This window comes from Rattus norvegicus, chromosome X (assembly GCF_036323735.1).
Source record: "Rattus norvegicus strain BN/NHsdMcwi chromosome X, GRCr8, whole genome shotgun sequence".
NCBI classification, from domain to species: domain Eukaryota; kingdom Metazoa; phylum Chordata; class Mammalia; order Rodentia; family Muridae; genus Rattus; species Rattus norvegicus.
Window position 1 is genome coordinate 35906600 of NC_086039.1, and position 20135 is coordinate 35926734.

At 41.4% G+C, this 20135-nt stretch overlaps 1 protein-coding gene across 15 annotated transcripts in view; it reads left to right on the forward strand.

The window, feature by feature from the left end:
- Positions 1-20135, forward strand: part of Reps2 (RALBP1 associated Eps domain containing 2) — a 272844-nt gene that overhangs the window by 225340 nt on the left and 27369 nt on the right. For all 15 annotated transcript variants that reach the window (XM_039100469.2, XM_039100474.2, XM_039100476.2 and 12 more), the window contains one exon: positions 18857-18940. In XM_039100469.2, coding sequence (XP_038956397.1) covers positions 18857-18940 — 84 coding nt within the window. The remainder of the gene's footprint in view (positions 1-18856; positions 18941-20135) is intronic.

A 20135-nucleotide genomic window follows, 5' to 3' on the forward strand; every position in this document is an offset into this window, starting at 1 on the left:
CTTCCCAAGTGTGACTGTTTTGTGCTGCAATGTAGGCCAGCAGTATGTTAATGAGAAGTTTGGTGATCAGGGAAAGAAGATGTAAACCAAAGATTTATCTTTATCTAGGATGATGCTGAATGAACAACTCTGTTAAATGGGCTACTATGTAACTCCGTGACCTTGGAGGAACTGTGTAAATTTTGCCCTTGGACCTATTTTTTTTTTTTGAAAACTGAGGTGATTCAATGGGTTGAGTCCTAGGGTATGGAGGCTTCTGAGTCTGTGTTGCATTAAATATGCAGCCGAAAAATCCTCAAGCACAGTGGAGGGACAGGATGGCTTAAGCAGGTTTTCCCTGCTCTTACCTGCTCTGTACCTACAGCCCTGGACATGCTGTAAGAGAAACTTATCTGTTAATGCTCTGTTAAGCATTTGGTAGTATAGCATGTAGGAATTAGTAGAAGCTTAAAGTAGCTGTTGTGGCAGGGAAAATGCAGTTTTAAGAAAATTATCTTTTGTAATCAAGGTTTGAAGAGAATGGGTGGGGGGAGCCTTCTGGCTTATCTTCTAGGTAAGATGTCTAGAATTTTAAAACGTCATTTGGTGATTAAGATCAAAAACGCTGGTGACAGCAGATGCTGGCAAGGATGTGGAGAAAGAGGAACACTCGTCCATTGTTGGTGGGATTGCAGACTGGTACAACCATTCTGATAATCACTCTGCAGGTTCCTCAGAAAATTGGACATTGCACTACCTGAGGACCCAGCTATACCTCTCTTGGGCATATACCCAAATGATGCTCCAACATATAACAAAGACACGTGCTCCACTATGTTCATAGCAGCCTTATTTATAATAGCCAGAAGCTGGAAAGAACCCAGATGCCCTTCAACAGAGGAATGGATACAGAAAATGTGGTACATCTACACAATGGAATATTATTCAGCTATCAAAAACAATGACTTTATGAAATTCATAGGCAAATGGATGGAACTGGAAAATATCATCCTGAGTGAGGTAACCCAACCACAGAAAAACACACATAGTATGCACTCATTGATAAGTGGATATTATCCCAAATGCTCGAATTACCCTAGATGCACAGAACACAAGAAACTCAAGAAGGGTGATCAAAATGCAGATGCTTCACTCCTTCCTTAAAAGGGGAACAAGAATACCCTTGGGAGGGAATAGGGAGTCAAAGTTTAGAACAGAGGCAGAAGGAACACCCATTCAGAGCCTGCCCCACATGTGGCCCATACATATACAGCCACCCAATTAGACAAGATGGATGAAGCAAAGAAGTGTAGGCCAACAGGAGCCGGATGGAGATCTCTCCTGAGAGACACAGCTAGAATACAGCAAATACATAGGTGAATGCCAGCAGCAAACCACTGAACTGAGAACGGGACCCCCATTGAAGGAATCAGAGAAAGGACTGAAAGAGCTTGAAGGGGCTTGAGATCCCATATGAACAACAATGCCAAGTAACCAGAGCTTCCAGGGACTAAGCCACTACCCAAAGACTATACATGGACTGACCCTGGGCTCCAACCTCATAGGTAGCAATGAATAGCCTAGTAAGAGCACCAATGGAAGGGGAAGCCCTTGGTCCTGCCAAGACTGAACCCCCAGTGAACGTGATTGTTGGGGGAGGGCAGAAATGGGGGGAGGATGGGGAGGGGAACAGCCATAGAGAAGGGGAGGGGAAAGGGTTAGGAGGATGTTGGCCTGGAAACTGGGAAAGGGAATAGCATTTTAAATGTAAATAAGAAATGCCCAATTTAATAGAGATGAAAAAATAAAACATCATTTGGAACTTTGCCAGAATAAAATGACTATTGGAAGCTACTTTAAGGTAGCATGCTCCCAGAAATGGAGACATTGTGTAATCACCTAGTTGCAGTAATTCTAGCTGTTGTCAGGTTCAAATAAACAGTTTTTGGAAACAGGTTACCTAGTTGTTACCCACTTCTCTAGATAGGCAAACACAGCACCCTCACTCTTAAATGCTATTTTCCCGCTATGGTCAGAACTGTAGACTGTAGGTTATTCTCCCTCATCCCTTAAAATGCATCGACTCCTTCTTATCTGCCATTTATTGGGCTACTGCTATCATTGAAGAGTCCACCACCAATCTAGTTTTGCTTCCTTTGGATTGACTTTGCCTCTTCTCCAGGGGAGCTTTTAAAACTCTAGTCTCGATGTTCTGTTTTAATGTCACTGTGATATAACTAGTCATAGATTTAAATTTATGCCAGGTGACAGTGTACATTTTCCATCTGGAAAAATCATGTGTTTAATTTTAGAACGCTCTGATCCATATCTCCATGGGTTTTGCTTTTCTGTTTATTTCTTCCCGAATGCCACTTGGCTCTATCTTTCAACACATCTATTATTTCTGGTAATGGGCTAGCTCCAGATGAAATGATCATTTTCTGACTTAATACTGCATAACTGTATATTCTAAAAATTTAAAAAGATTTATTTTATTTTTAAATAATGTGCCTGTGTACAACTTTATACAAGTAAGTTCAATAGCGTTTAGAGGCCAGATAGAGGACATCAGATCCCCAGGGACTGGAGGTATGGGAGCCTGCCAGCCACCTGATAGCAACCTGTGCTTTTGTTTTTCTTTCCCTACTTACTTCCTTTTATCTGAGAGAGTTGTAGGCCAAACTGTGCATTTTAAATTTGTTCTGCTTTAACTTTTATCATGAGTGAAATGAACTTTTGTCTCCCCTGCTTTTTATTTTCAGTTTTAAGTTTAACTTTCCTTTAATTATTTTTTACATCCTAATTGCTGTTCCCCTTCCCAGTCACTCCCTCCCACAGTCCTTCTCCCCTTTTGCCCCTCTCCTTTTCCTCTGAGAGGGTATCCCCAATACTGCTGCATTAAATCTCAGCAGGGTTAGGTGAATCCTCAGCCCCTGAGGCCAGACAAGATACCCAGTTTGGGGACAGATTCTACAGACAGGCAACAGCTCTTTAGGGACAGCCCCTGTTCCAGGTGTTGGGGGACCCACATGAAGACTGAGGTGCACATCTGCTACATATGTGCAGGGAGGCCTAGGCCCAGCCTGTGTATGCTCTTTGTTTGGTGCTTCAGACTCTGAGGGCCCCAAGGGTCCAGGTTATTGACTCTGTTGTTCTTTCTGTGGAGTTCCTATCTGCTTCAGGCCCCTCAGTTTCTCCTTCTATTCTTCCATAAGAATCCCTGACCTCTGTCCAATGTTCTTAGTTCTCTGAGCACTTTTTCTCTGGCACTTCAGGGCTATTACAAACCCATACCTGTGGCCTTCAATGTGCAGCCAGTTCTTAGACTTGAGATATAACACCTTTATCTGGTGTGGCTATCAAGAGTTCTCAAAGATGGTTCTAGATGGTGCCTTATCCCATTACTGTGCTGTGATATTATACAAATGGTCTTTCATTTATGACCAGATTATATCCACATAAACTCATTGTAAGTTGAAAATAGTACAAATTAAAACTGCATTTAATACTTCTGACTTTCGCATTATAACTTAGCCTAACCTATCTCAGAATGCCTGTGTTAGGTTACAGGGGCCCCAACAGATTTAGCACAAACATGTTATATGATAAAAGTATTGAGTATCTCATGTAATTTAGATTATTGTTCTGAAAATGAAAAGCATAATGGTTGCTGGAATGGTTTTGAACACTTAATAAACTTGACAGTTCCTAACTTAAGCCACTGTTCAGTTGGGGACTATATATTTGTTTACCGCTTGTATCCCTAAGTGCACAGCTGAGCCCTTTCTCAGACTCATCCCGGTTTTGTAGTAAAGAACCACTGTAGACTCTAGCCTCGAAAGATGAACTTGGTACCATTTCCCTGCCATACATGGACTGTTTATTATTAGTATTATTAACATTAATATTATTATTATTATTGTGTGTGTGGAGGTGCATATAAGCCATGGTCTGTGTGTCTGGGAAGGGGTTGGTTCTGCTCTTCCACCATAGGCTTCATTGAGTAAGTGAACTCAGGTCATCAGACTTGTGCAGCAAGCACTTCTACCCACTTGCTTCTACTTGCCCATTTGAGGCATTTTAATCCATGTCACTGTGTTATACACAAATGTTCAGCCAATTGCCTATCCACAGCAGAAATCTTAGTTTGGCTTAGCAAGTTGTGGCTTAGCTTATAGGAGCCTTTTGCTTGCTCTGAAGTATGTCCTACGTCTACTCAATGGGAACACCTTCATGTTCAGGCTTTTATGTGTCGTTTCATTATAATTTTATCATAAAGGAAGTCGAGGTTTAGCAATTGGAAGTGAGCTATATACAGCTTCATAGCTAGTAGGTGACAGAGACTTCTCCTGTAGACAAAGAGAGCTTGAAAAAGTTTCTGGAGAAAGTGTTAGAAATTTTATGATGAATGTTTAGATGGACAGAGAATAATTTGCTGTATGTCACCCATCAACTAGAGGTCTGTTAATCAAAGGGTGACAAGAATTTTCAGTACCTGTTGCTGTCATTTTCCAAATGTAAAGTCTTTTTTTTAAACATTCATCTAAAATACTTAATGTACCTTCCAGTGCTTATAACACCATCCTGCCCCCTCCAAAGCCTCTACTGCTGGTCTGTGGTTCATATTTATTGTAGTAAAAGGTTGGATGTAACCTTTGTTGTGTTTTCCAAAGGGAGCAAAAGATACAACTTTGGTATGATAAAGAAATGATTCTGTGCATTGTAGAATTGATTTGAGAAGTATACAAACCACAGAGAGAACATGTGAACTTCCTTAGTGCTTTATAAATGCTAACCCATTTGATCCTTCTAATGGGCGTGGCTATGGCCTCCATTGCTAGCCTCATTTTGAAGATAAGTAAACTAAGGCTCAGAAAGTTTGCAAGGTCACTCAGAGGAGGACTATCACAAAGCTGTGATTCTAACTCTGCTGCCTACCGCAAGTATCAGCTTCCATTGTAATGCTGCATTGTGTGCATTAGCTATTTTTTTTGTTGCTGTGATAAAATACACTGACTAGAAGCAACTGAGGGAAAAAGGGTTTATTTTAGCTTATGATTCCAGAGGGTTCAGGTTCATAATAGTGGGGGAAGGCATAGAGCAGATAGACATGGTGACAAAAGCAGGAAACTGTCTGATCATATTTTTGTTCATGTAGAGGAAGTGGAAAGAGATGGGGAGAGGGAGGGAGAGAAAAAGAGACCAGGAACGGGGACAGGGCTGTAAACCCCCAAAGCCCACTCCCATGACATTCTTCTTCCAGCAAGGCTCAACCTTCCCAAATAGCTTCCAAGTGGAACTAAGTGTTCAAATACATGAGCCCATGTCAGGTATTTCTCATTCAAACCACCATGTGTGAATCCATGTCTCAGAGTGTTTTTTTTTTATTTTTTAACAACCAACTGGACACATCAGGAATATACTTTTTAAAAAAAAACACTTTTAATTGAACAACCTCTACCCCACTACTAGTGACTTTTTTATTACCCCCCATTATGCTTCTGATATTGTCGTGTTGCATAATGCTTACTTTTCTGCCATGTTTTTCCTCTTGTCACTCCATCTGTTTGTGTAGTAACTTCATCAGGTTTTAATGGAATGGACATTTTTTATGGGAGCATGAAGCTACATGTACTAGCCCTATCTGTGCCTTCACAGTTCATTGTTCTCAGAAGGCAGCCAGGTCCAAACCATCTATTGTGTAGTTTCTCATGGTACCTTTATTCTATGTGTCTGTTCTATTCTATGTGTCTCATTTAAACCCATCTCCTCATGCTTCACTGAGAAGGACTATAGGCAGTAGGTAGCCACTATTTTCTTTTTGAGTAACAAGATAGCTCACCTTTTCCTATGGGGGATAAGTTACAGTTGATATCTAGGTTTCTGAAGTCCTTGTTTCTCTTCTCTTCATTCTCTTTCTTCATCACCAGATAGTGACAGAAAACAGGAAGCAGTCCCAGATGTACTCTGGCTTTAATGGGTAATGACAGTAGAAGACAATAGGGATTGAGCTCAGGGATACAGGCAGAGAAAGGAACTAAGAACATGGGCTTGGGCTTTGAATCTGTGTCTCACTGGCTTTGAGACTTTGGCTAAGGTACTTAGTGTCTTCCTGCCTCAATTTCATCATCTTAAAAATGGACATAATAGAAGTATCTATTTTTATAGCTGAAAGTCAAAATCTTTGGGTACTTCGTGTCTGACATATGACCAGCCATACACAGTCAATAAGAGCTGTTCCAATTATCACTCTATGCCAATGAAACAAAAGGGATGAGATTTTAGTAGGAAAATGCAGGAAACTCAGGGTAACCAGAGTGGTTACAAGCCCAGAGTGAGTGCTGGTGTAGAGCATGTGGCCACTTAGAATTTGTTTCCTTCTTTTCTTTTTGGTGGTAATTGGGAGGGTCAAACCCAGGGCTTCACACATGCTAGAGCAGGATTTACCCCTGAGCTCCCTTACCAGCTCTTTGTTTTTGTTTTGTTTCTGCTTTTTTTGAGGCGGAGTCTTATTATGTAGTCAAAGCAGACCTTCCTTGTGGTCCTCCGGTCTCAGCCTCCCTGGTGCTGGGATTATAGGTGCTGGCAGCGCAGCATCTACATTCAAATCACTTTCTTCTTCATGTCTGCGGCCTTCTCTGAGCTTCTCTTTTGCCGGTATTATTCTCAGGTCCAGATCGCGGCCAATCACCAGTTTCTACTCGTAATAGAGATGAGAAGAAGGAGAATCTGTTGGCAAAGAGCATATATAGGCCATCTTTCTCCAAGCTTCCTTCATGGAGAACACAAGTCAATGAGAATTCTAACCTAAGTGAAGCCAAGGCAAATGAGCTGAATGAGTGCATAGTAGGGGCTGTCAACCCTTTCAGTCCTTGACCCTACAGTCTCCCAATGCAGTGATCATCATCTCTGTGTGTATGATTTGTAGATTTCTTTTATTTCTTGAAGATTTTTGTCTGACCAAGATGTACCATCTTTCAGACTTTATTAGAAAACTATTGATAAATCTCTTTTATTCAACTGGCAGCTTCAAAGGTTTGCTGTCCTGAAAAAGAGGTAAACCAGAGAACGCAGGATAAAATAGGTGTCTTCTCAACTCTTTCCAAAGTGCCTCGCTCTGCTAACAAACTAGTGACATGTGGCTACCCCCTGTTTCTGGAGGATTCTGGGGAAGCCTCAGTTGTTGGCCCTCAGTGCTCTTAGCCTTGGTAATATTCTAGTGTTCCTACCACGCTGATCAGTAGCAGAGTGAGGACGAAGTGTCCGTTATCAGCTTACTGGTACCAACTGCCGTGTGCTGGAGCTTCGCTTGCCTCGTACTCCTTCCTGGGTGTTCTGTACAGCAGGCAACACGAACACCCACCCCCTTGGGATCACATTATCCATTTCAGTTTAGGGCACTGGTTTTAACCCAATCCCTTTACAGCTGCTAAAATGGAGCCTTTGCTTGCTGTGAAACGTCTCTCTTGTGTACATTTAGCTTGTGCCACTAGGTGGCACTTTAGGGACATTGCAGAAAATTGGCTCTACTGGATTTATGTTTTAAAGTTTTTATTGACATATAATATAGAAATACTGAAAGATCTACATTGAGTGTACAACTCAATAAATTTTGAAAAGATGAATACACACATGTAATATACACACAAAACAAGAAGTGGAATATAATCAACACTTCAGTAGTATCCTCCGCCCATGCTGTTTTGCAATACTTATCTCCTGTTCTTAGGATTGGCGTTGCTGTGACTTCTAACAGCATAGATTACCTCTATGTTTTCTACTGTATAAGTTGAGTTGTGTACTATGTAGTTTTGTCTGACTGCTATTGCTTAAGTGATGTTTGAAATACTATATGTGATCATTGCTGTATAGCATTCGAATATATATGCAAATATTTTAGCTTGCTCTTGTTGATGGATATTGGGTAGTTTTCAGATTTTGGCAATGAAGAGTAAGCTACTCTGTACCATCATGTCTAAGTTGTTAGGTGGATGCATTTTGTTTCTTTGGGGTATAAAGCATAGAATGTTCTGGATCACAAGTTAGGCATATCTTCAGCTTTCATAGATACTATAAACAAGTTTACAAGGTATTAGTACAGGCATACTTTATAAGTGGCCTTCCATTTCCACTTGCTCATTCTCTTTCTTCGAGATTTATTTATTTTTGACTTTTTGAGACGGGGTCTCAGTATGTAGCTCTGGCTGGCCAGGAACTCGATATGTGGATCAGGCTGGCTTTGAACTCACAAAGATCCACCAGCATCTGTTTCCCGAGTGCTTGGATTAAAGGCATGCTTCACCATGCCCAGCCACATTTAATTATTGTATTTTATGTATATTGATGTTTCTTGCATGTATGTCTGAGTACCACATGCATGTCTGGTGCCTGCAGAGGTCAGAAGAAGATACTGAGTCCCCTGGAACTAGAGTTATAGATGGTTGTGATGTGTTTTATTTTACCCCTCAAGAGCTGCTCATGTAGGTGCTAGGAATCTAACTCAGGTCTTCTGCAAGAGCAACAAGTATTCCTAACCGCTGAGCTGTCTCTCCAGCCCCCTCGCTTGCACAGTCTCATAGGGACGAACTTATTTTATGGTTGCATCCCAATTTTTAGTTTTTCTTTCTCTTCTTTTTCTTTCTTTCTTTTTTTGTAGTTCCTTGTTGGCAAGCTATTTTTAACTGATTTAAAATATCATATTTAAAATAAATTTAAAATATAAATAAAATTTAAAATAGCCACATTTCTCTCATAGATGAAGTTCATCCAGAAAGGGCTTAGTCAACCCAAATTTGGACATTTGTAATAGCTTGACTGTGAACTAAAAGTAGATAGAGAAGATACTATTCTACCACTCCATCACTCAGAGACAGAAATGGGGAGAAGCAAAAAGGTTTTCTCAAGGCCTCATCATGAGATGCCTTTGAATTGAGGACCTGTTTGGGTAGGCAAGAGGATTGCATAAGGCATCTTTATTCACCTTACTCACGGGGAAGTCAACTCTCAGAAGAAGCCTGCCATAGACAACAGTGTCTCTAGGGAACACGCTGTGGATTCTACCGTAGGTGTGTGATAGAGTGAATGGTGTGAAGATTCAGCTTAGACCTCAGCCCTGTGAATAGAAATTGTAAACAGAAGAAATCAAACCTCAGCAATGGTTTAAAAAATTGATTTTAATTTACCCCCAAGTAAAACACCTTCCTTAGTTATATGAACAAGTGTGTTTCATGGTTATTGTCCATAACTCAGTGGGTTTGCATAATCCCCATGAGGTTTGACTATGTGACTCCTGAAGCCAGGGTTTAGTTTATAGATGTTGATTTCTATCACTGAACTGTGTCTGGGAACCTTGGCAGTGTTTTCCCTGCTATCTCCCATGTTGGGTTGATATGCTGTGAGGAAGGGGTTCTTCAGAGGTGCTCAGTACAAACTGTCGGAGTTTAAAACAGTTGTTATTTGTGTAACTTCTCCCATCCTGTATTGACAGGAATAGTATCCAGTGGCACAGATATAGGTTGCAAATAGTTGGTCACTTTTGCTCTAAAGTGGAGCCGGCATGTTCTCATTGTTGGTTTCCACCTATTCCACAAAGGAGAAAATGTTCCTTGCATTGAATTGGCTGTGTTTATAATGACAGAAACTATGCCTAAGAAATCAATTGTACCTTTAGTCCTAATTATAGCAGTTTCTGCTGTTATTGAGCAGTCATTATGTAATTGTGCTTAGCATTCTGGACAGATAGTCTCTTTAATCCTCACACTGCTGTGAATTAGATAGATTATCCTCATTTTGCCGATGAAAAGAATTATAGCTTAGAGAAGTCAAGTATACACCTAGTAAGGCCACAGACTGGGTTGACAGCATAGTGTGGACCAAGTACCTGCTGCAGTCCCAGTTGCCTTTTGATGGGTATTGAGTTTGATGCTGTCTCATTTGTTGATGATAAACACCCCTTCTTCGATGGCACATATGTTATGCACTGAGTAAATGATAACAAAACACAGCACATATTGTGCTCTCAAGGGGCTTACAGTTCACTTCTCCTTCTCTATTTTGCATGTGATCAGGCTGTGGATTGTACTAATCAGTCTTGCAGAGAAGAGAATTAATTCTTAGGAAGCTCTGGACACTGGTTGTAGAACATCAGGATTTGCTGTAGCTACAGTACCACTGGCTGTTGATTCTGCATCTTCTATGGTTCATCACCTGGCTTTCTGGTGGAACCTTGTTGAGCCCAGATGTGGCCTGGTGAAAACCAGGCCTTCACTGACATTTAGGATGCCGAGATGATGAAATCCCCAGAAGACTGCAGCGGGTTTGTCCATGTATCTCTCTAGAATTTAGCTGTTACATCTGGGATCTTCAGGAAAACTTGACTTTCTTTTTCTTTTTTTAAAAAAATAACTTATTTTTATTTTATGTGCATTGGTATTTTGCCTGCATATATGTCTGTGTAAGGGTGCAGGTGTTGGAGCTACAGACAGGAGTTGCCATGTGGGTACTGGGAATTGAACGTGGGTGGTCTTCTGGAAGAGCATTTGGTGCTCTTAACCACTGAGCCATTTCTCCAGTCCTGAATTTCTTTTTCTAACCCGTGGATATGGGTATTGCAACAATTTGAAAGTCACCACTTATTCAAACCTTGGCAAAGTTCTGTAGTTGAACTTAAAAAAAATGGATGCTTTTGTTTCGAAATCAAATTTTAAACTAAATATTGCTAATATGCATTCATAGTTTTTCTTTTTTTCTTTTTTCTTTTTCTCCCCCCCCCCATATTTATTAAGTTGGGTATTTCTTATTTACCCAATGGGAGGGACACAAAAGGAAGGAAATGAAGCCAATGAATCTAGGAAGTGCTGTGGTCAATCAAAGGCAAGTGGTCTCCTTTCCCTTGCAGCATGTTAGAGCACAGGATGTATACTATGTTCCCTGAGGCTTCAAGGAAGGGATGGGTGAGGTGGTGCTTTCCAAGCTGATCTTTATATATTTTCCTTTTATATCTAGGGCTGGTAACTACGGTTTACAGCCAAGTTTATCCTTCATCATGTTTTGTAATAAGATTTCTCAGAACACAACTATGCCCATCCATTGCATTGTCTGTGGCAAATAGAGGTTGCTTATCTCCCAAACCTAAATTATTTACTATATGTCCCTTTATGAAGAAAGCTTGCATGTCTCTGCTCTAGACAGTTCATGGACTAATCTTCTTTGCATAGCTGCAGTAGAGAGCTACTGCCACAGGGAGTTATGTGGCGATTTCTAGTACTGTGCCATGATTCACCTGCTTAATTATATTCAGTTTCTGTCTGCCCATAAACTTTTCCCTCTTGCTTGGAGCTATTTTATCTTACAGCTATTTACCCATCATCCCAGGGCAAAGCTAGAGATCCTTATCTTTGTTTTTGTTTCACCTAAGTATATTTCATCACTTACTGAACATGTGTTCAGTTTCTAGACTAAATAACTCTCATGACTGCCTGTTCCCATTCTTGTCCACAGGGATTATTTTATTGTTCATCTTGATAGGTAGATAGCCCAGTCTTTGACCTTGCAGTTCCCCTAAGTCAGGTATGTACTACCATGCCTGGCTGTAGATGGTTTACACAACAATCGCCTCTTGTCTTGTTTTCTTCTTCAGCATTATAATGGAATTCCCTTTACTCAGTGTGGGTTGCATCTAGTCCTTTCTACTCACCAGATCCAGAAGAATCTTTTGAAAGTGCATAGCAAGTCAGGTCACTCTCTACATAAAGTCTGTTAGTAGATCTGATGCCCTCAGGCTAAACTTCACATCCTTAACATTGGCATATATGGGGTGAAAGTCTGGTCAGGAAAACAGAAAGACAGTGCTATTTCTTAATGGAAGAGATGTAATATAAGGAATTAGGAATGTACCAAAAGGATTAGCTATTCCCATACTTTTACCTGCTGCAAGGTGTGGAAAAGCATAAAAGTAGAAAATAGTATTAAATATCCTTTAGGTAGTGCAAGGTCTGTTCCAGCCCTACCAGCATTCTTCTCCCCATATTGTCCCCTTACTCTACTCAAGCCAGATCTCAAATTCTGGGACATTAGAGAACCTTCAAAAAGGAAAACAGAACCAACTAACATAATGTAATTGTTTCTGGTTGAGGAATTTGGGAGTGAATTGGTTGATGCTTCTGACTCACATTCTGTCATGAAGCTATTGTTGAGAAATCAAGGAAGGAAAGTCAATTGGGGCCAAAGGATCCACTTATAAGATGGCTACTGACTGGAAACCTCACTTCCTTGCTTAGATCCCATGTTAGAACTGCTGGAGTATCCTTTATAACATGGCTATGAGTCTTCCTGCAGGACAAGTGATACAAGAGACAGAAAGATACACAGAAAGGCAAAAACAAACACTGGGGGAAAATGTTTAAGAACACTTAAGTCTCCTCTTCTGGGAGCATGCTGGGTAGTACCATGTCAGTTTCCCTGCAAGAAGAGCCTGAGGTGAAGACTCTTTTTTTTTTTTCCGGAGCTGGGGACCGAACCCAGGGCCTTCCGCTTGCTAGGCAAGCGCTCTACCACTGAGCTAAATCCCCAACCCAACGAGGTGAAGACTCTTATAAAACGATTTATTAAGGGAGTGTTCTTCAGGAAACAAGCAAACAAAAAGAGGAGATAGAAGTGTGATGAAGGGAAAAGAGCGGAGCCTAATCTACACAGAGGGATTTTAGTACATAAGTTAAATTCATTTATCCCCTTTGAGGCAAGAAATGTGCCTTTATATCTATCTACAAGTGAGTCTTTTATTATCTGGACTGCTGAGGGTGAGCTTGGGAGGCAGGCTCTGTCCATTGAGTAGAGCAGCTATAAGACCTCAGGTAGCCAGCACTCAGAGCAGATAGTTGGATGGGCATGGACCATCTATATAAAGGTGATCCAAGCACGACACCATGGAACCTACACAGATATTTGCCTCCTTCCTATATCTCATACTTTTACCATTGCTCCTGTCATACCAAAGGCAATACAATCTTTATAGCTGGATGCACAGAAGCCTCTCTCTGGATGTTCTAGTAATCCACCTGAGCAAAGGCCTTATCTCATCAGCCATGGGAATACAAAGCAGGTTAAATTTTCACATCCAGAACAGTATCATCTTGTTATCTAATGAGGCTATTTAATTGCAAGTGAAAATATTTTCATTTATATTAGAGGAAGATGAATACTAATATTAAAACATTGTATATATGTGATCAAAACAATTGGTTGGGAAGGTGGTGAGTCCCATTAGGAAAACTACTGCTGTCTTGGTGGGTTTTTTTTTTTTTTTGGATACATTTTTGTTTTAAGATTTATTTATTTTTATTTTATGTGTACTAGTGAGCACAATGCTGGCATGCTTGTTGCCTTTGGAGGTCAGAAGAGATAATCAAATCCCCTATAACTAGAGTCATGGATGGTTATGAGCCACCATGTGGGTACTGGGACTTGAGCCTGGGTCCTCTACAGGAATAGCAAGTGTTCTTTCTTGGCCACCGAGCCATCTCACCAAGTTCGTTGTAGTCGTTTTGTTAAATGAACATGATGTGTCTGTCACATATCCTAATAAGACACTACACTTATGGACATAGATTAGTGCTGCTGTTGGCGTTGGTCAATGAAGCTATATTTTGCATGGAGGGATGGTTAATACAGAGACATATAACTGTTCAAAGTGTTGAAATTAGGTGACTGTTGAATGTATAGCCCTAAATGGGACACTTTTATCACCCCCTGCAAGGCCTGTGAAAGATCACAGAAGAAAGGGTGCAAAGACTGTAAGAGCTGGAGGAAGTGGAGGACTGGTATGAGATACGGACTTCCAGACATGGCCTGTTCATTGCCCTTCCGAACTCACAGAATCTGAATTTGTAATTACCTGCACCACATCAGTACACAATCTGTCCCAACAAAATCTGTCATGGAAGGGAGACGAGCTCATGAAGCTCCACTCTTCCTTTAGCGTCTATTGGCACTAATGGTAGCTAAAGGAAGAAGAGATTTTCTTCAGTGTTGTAGCCACAAATAAGGTGCTCACATTCCTGTAAACAACTCTCTCACCTGTGCATTTGCAAGCAACCCTAAAGAAACTCATTGGCTCACCAAAAAGTCAAAAACAAAACCAACGAAAGATATAAGTAAGGGAGAAATCATAAGGGAGAGGAAAGGATCAGTGGGAATGCGAGGGAGACAAGAGAGTGTGACAGGGTAAATATGATCAAACTTATATTCCATAATGAAACCCATATGTATAATTAATATAAACTAAAAGGGGATGAAATAAACATGTTATATACATGTATTACCTATAAATGCATATAAATACATATTTCAAGCTTCAGTGACCTGGGTCTCTGCATCGTGACTGAGTATACATTGTTTCACATGGAGCCATGAATGCAAGACTTCGTCTGTAATATCAGTTATAAGCCAAATATGTGCTTCTTTCATTGGAGTTAAAAGTTGGACTTGAGTTTATACAACCAAGGCCATACTGTTGATATAGTAGAGTTTTTCCCACCTCCACTTTCTTAAATCCACAGAGGAAGAAGCCAGCTACTGAGGCCCTCCTGCCTTTATAGATTATCATTCTTCTAAAACTGATGATTTACAGATGTGTAAAGAAATAGCAAGGAACCTCCCCAGTTTATGCTGCCACCCAGCTGCTTAGCCTGATGTGAAATGTGAAGCTTATGCTTTTTTCATGAAGGGAAGCTGAATAGCTTATTGTGAGGAGGCAGTTTTGCATGTCTAAATCTCATCTTCAATTTCTCTTACCATAGAGCTAGTTTCCTCTCCCTGTGCCACCTTCTGACACCCCCTCTCCAGTTTCTATGTCCGTCCTTTGTGAGATTCATTCCTTTGAATACTCAGTAGATGAACTCATTTCAAATCAGTCCAGGGTAACGAAAGGTGGTAGGGAGGTCCTGAGGCGCTTCTGAAGGACACTGATGGCAAGATTCTCTCTGAGCTAACAGTTGTCTGTCTTCAGTCATCCAATTTCAGGAAGGTACATTTGTAAATGGAAAAGTAACACCTCAGACAAGCCTTACCATTGCCGCCTCAGCTTTCCACCAGAATGCTGATTATTTGTAGGTGGCAATAACAAGGACAGTCTAGTGGTTTTGCTGGGCTCCTAATCCTCATTTATGTGGAAAAGGTCAGTTTGCCTTCTCCTTCAGTATTTCCATGAGGAGACTTCACTCATGTCCACAGGGAACCAGTGGAAAATACAACCTCTGCCTGCTTTGTAATGGGAAAGAACTGGCAAATCAAAAGGCAGTGTTCCTGGACCAGTCACTCCTCCTTTGCTGCCTGCCTGCTGTGATTTGTCCCTGCCTACCTGTGGTCCCTGCAGGGGCCTGCATGCATAGACGTGGGCCCAGAGAATACACCTTTCAAGTAATATATTGCAAATGGCAGGCAGGAAGGGACCTCAGATTCAAGATGGATTCTTCACCAGAAGCCCTGTATTTGAGTGGACAGTTAACTCTTAGCTGCTAGAAAATGACATTTGACTCATGGATCTTGGAGAGTGACTCAGAACTCCCAGGGACAAGAGGGGGAATGCTATACTCTCCAGACTGTTGACAATGTATGCCCTAGAGAGTTTCACTAGTACTTGACATGCCCCCAATCAAGCTCTCCTTCTTCCTTCTTGTGGTTTGAATAGAGTGGCCCCCATAGACTCATATATTGACTGCTTGCGGGCGTGACATTAGGAGGAGTGGCCTTGTTAGAGGAAGTATGTTACCTGGAGTGCACTTTGGGGTTTCAAATACCCAAGCCAGACTCTCTCTCTTCCAGTTGCTTCTGATCCAGAGGTAGAACCCTCAGCTCCTTCTCTAGCACCATGTCTGCCTGCACACTGCCATGCTTCCTGCCATGGTAATAACAGATTGAACTCTGAAACTGTAAACCAGACCTAATTAAATGCTTTTCTTTTATAAGAGTTGTCATGGTCACAGAGTCTCTTCAGAGCAATAAAACCCTAAGACACTGCTCTTTCTACACTTCGTGTCTGAGAGACTGGCCTCAATCTTCTGATATTCCAGGCTAAAATTCAGGTTGTCTGAGTATAGATAGCTGTCTTAGCTAGGGGTTCTATTGCTGCAACAAAACATCATGACCAAAGAGCAAGTTGGGGAGGAAAGGGCTTATTTAGTATGTCACTGAAGGAAGCCAGGACAGAAACTAAAACAGGGCAGGAACCTGGAGGCAGATGCTGTTGCAGAGGCCATGGATAGATACTAGTTACTGACTTGTTTATCCTGGCTTGCTCAGCCTGCTTTCTGATAGAACCCAGGACCACCAGCTCGGGGATAGGTCTACCCACAATGGGCTGGGCCCTGCCCTCTTACTCACTAATTAAAAAATTGTCTTACATCTGGATCTTACGGAGACATCTTCTCCATTGAATTTCCTTCCTTTTAGATAACTCTAGTTCGTGTGTTTTGAAATAAGAACAGGCCAGTACAATAGACCTTTGTGAGTTTACTTTGGACCTACCTCTCTCCTCATCCGCTTATATATCTCTTTTAGCTGACCGTATACTACGTCTCACTCAGACCTCAGCTGCAATGTCACCTAAGACTTAACTGTCCTATAAGAATGAGTGCTCCTATAATCCCAGTCTTCTGTACCATACTATGCTGAAGCATGCATTTCTGATAATTTATCTAGCTCTTCCACTGGACTGCCAGATGGTTGTAAGTAGAGCTGATCCTTGTTTATCTTTGAATGCCAGCATAGCCAGCCAGCATAGCCAGCCAGCAGTAGCTGTTTGATAAGTCATGCCTTGCAGGAATAATATTGAGGCCTTTGAGTGCCTGAGGATGTATTGCACCATGGTAACAAGCCTAGCTTTAGAATTTGAGACCATGGTAACAAGCTAGTTTTGGAACTCGAAACCTGGCCTCAGACCCTGCTATTTGTATGATCTTGGGGTGAGTTTCTTGACTTCTTTAAGTTTGTCATCAGCAGGCTGGGGATAATCACTACTTCTTAAGGCTATGATGATGTGATATAATAATTTATGAAAGGTCTGTATGACACATCCATAGAATTCAGTTTGTCCTAGAGTCTAATCATAGCAACAGCAGCAGCATGAGTAACACAGCCATCTCTAATGGAAGGATAAGCTGGGAGAAATAATATGGAGCTTGACACCAGGCTTGTCCAACGTTTGTATATAGAGTTAAACGAGGAAGGGAGTTGTTCAGGATAAAATGGAGTAACAACGACTAGATATATTGTGTAAGAGTGCTTGCCTCACACATATGAAACTTTGGTTCAATCTCCAGCACTGCAAAATGAGTAAATAAATCATTTGGCAGTGAGGTTGCTCAGTAGGTAAAGGTGGTTGCTGACAACCTGAGCAGGAATCCTGCAACCCAGATGGTGAAAAAGGAGAAGTGACTCCCACAAAAGGTCTTCTTTGACCTCCATAATGTACCATGGCACACACATGCATGCACATACATGCATGCACACACAATAAATATATTAATGAAAAATAAGTAAGACTCAGGAACAGATGGTATTCTACCTTGGGAAAGAATGAACAGGGGAAAAATTGGGGCAGGAGAACTGAAGGCAGAGAACCCCAAAAAAGTCTAGATTTCAAGAATAGGAACAGTCAAAGCAGAGAAGGGAGAGAGAGGGGAATTACAATTTGGAGAGTGTCACTTCTCCACCACCTGAGATCACCAGGGATACCATTTTGGAAGGGAGGTGAATGAGGAGAGTATAAGAGGCAACCAGGCTCTGCTAACCTTAGCTCCCTGGGAGCCAGTCTGTTCAGTAGTAGCACTATGGGAAAGAAGGCACACTGTAGGAGGCTAGAGATGGCCATGCAAGGGGCAGTGTGGCAGTTGTTTGCGCTACAATCTGAGTGTTTTGTGCTGTGAAGTTTCAGGCAAATGAAGGCCTGATACAGTGAAATGTAGAAGTCACTTTGCTCATAAGCAGCTGGTTTATTCATCCTGTCAGTATTTTGCATCATTGGCTGATAGCAGCAGAAAGCAAAGGGCTCTCCCACAGCTGAAGGTACACAGCCTTAGGGACACAGGGAGTCTTATGTAAGTCCCGTTACCCTGTGTTCCACTTGGCTGTGTTCTATGTCGTGAAGTGCTTGGGGGTATCCCTCATCAGTCTTTGAGACTTAATAGTCAGCCTTTCTGATCACTACAGCCATTACATACCTCCTTTCCTTTTAAAGGTAAATGGCTATGTTTATTAGAGTACTTCATTTTTAAAAGATTTAAAAGATTTGTGTGTGTATTTCTGTGTGTGTGTGTGTGTCTGTCTGTCTGTCTGTCTGTCTGTCTGTCTGTCTGTCTGTCTGTCTATCTGTCGAAGCCAGAAGAGGACATCTAAACTCTAGGAGCTGGGTTGTGAACTGTCTGGTGTGGGTGTTGAGAATTGAACTTCAGTTCTCTGGAAATGCAATTCTTAACTGCTGAGCCATCTCTCCAGCCCATACAGTATTTCTTTACTAGGATTTTAATATTAAAATTATGGGTCTTTTATGGTACTGATTGTTTTCCTCGGTACTCTTTAAGTCATTTTCCTAACCCTTTCTCATCTAGTATTTTTTTTTTTGATAATTTTTGTAAAGTGTCAGTTTTTAAGAAATCTGTATGTGAGATACTCATGGCTCCTTTTCTTTAGACTGGAAGGAGACGTGGAAGGGAATAGCGAGGTCTGTGGTGGAAGATCTTCCCCAAGGATAACTGCATGTCTGCAGCTTGGTCTAGACCAGTGTGACTTGTTCTCCCTGAGTGACTCTTTTCCGAAATGTTCTTGGTCATATGTTTACACAGTTGGGGTTTGCATATATACCTTCTCTTTGACCTTGTTACAGGCTGAACCGGCATCTGAAGCTGACTTATATCCTCAGATGAACAGAGCTCCTTCCCAAGCTGCAGAAAGCAGTCCAACAAAGAAGGTAAGAGCAGCAGAAAGATGGCTGCGGTGCTAGCTTAAAGACCCCTGGGCTTCTTACAGAAACTTGAAATTTTCCACCAAGATGAATGTGACCGATCTACAATTCTGAACTGTAAATTCTTTCTGAAGATTAGAATCCTGAAGGTTTGGGGCTGGACCATGGATATCCCTGGTAGTTTGTAGTCTCTCCAACCTTAAAACTAAACATGGGTGCCTTGTGTTTGGCAAGGTGAAAAAAATGTTTTCGAGGAGCAGGAGAGATGACTTAGCATTTTATGCTCTTGCATAGCTAGGGCCTGGATTCAGATCCCAGCACCCATATGGTGGCACTCTACTTTCTGACCTCTATGCTCATTGTACACACATGGTGCACATACACACAACATATAAAATTAAATATAAAATGTGGGGAGAGCTGGGTGACTTTGGTAAGCCTCCATACATTTGTTAATGAAGCAGATGAGTGTAGCTGGTATAGCTTTGCTACTTTGGTCTCCACTTGATTTCAGATATGCACACACTGCTCTCCTAAAGTGCAGCCAGCAACCTAGGACCCTTACTTGTATCATGTTTCATGCATACCCTACTTAACAATGGCACAAATTACTCCTGCCTTTTAGTAGTTACACATTTGTGGTCAATTTCCTTTGAAAATGCCCCAGAACATATCAGGGATGAGACACAGAGCCCTTCTGGCCTGAATTAGTTTTGGATGCGTGTGTGTTAAGGCAAACTATATCTTCTGCAAGAAGTTTTAAGGAAAACCTCCTATTTACCATCTTATGTCTATAAATGGTTGGGTGTGCATATGACTAAAATGAGATATGTCACAGGAAAGGACATGCTTAGTGAGGAAAAGGCTTATATAATTCCAATAGCCCACTGAGTTCTGCAGTGTATCCAATACTATCCACCAATGGGGCAGATTGTATGGTCTGTTCCAGTCGAGCTTCTTGCTGCTTTACCATTCATGTGCTCATTTGGAAATTCAGCAAGAATCTAGAAACCATCTAGTTTCAGACAATGCCCCCAGGTAACAGTAAGACCCCATTAGTACCCTTTGTGGGTAGGACCGCCTCCCCTTCTTGGTACCATGATTTCTTTCTTTTCTGTTTTGTTGTTGCTGTTTTCTTGTTTTTAAAGTTACCATGCAGAGCAGTTTACTTCACTATCTCATTTCCATAAGTATTAGTCTG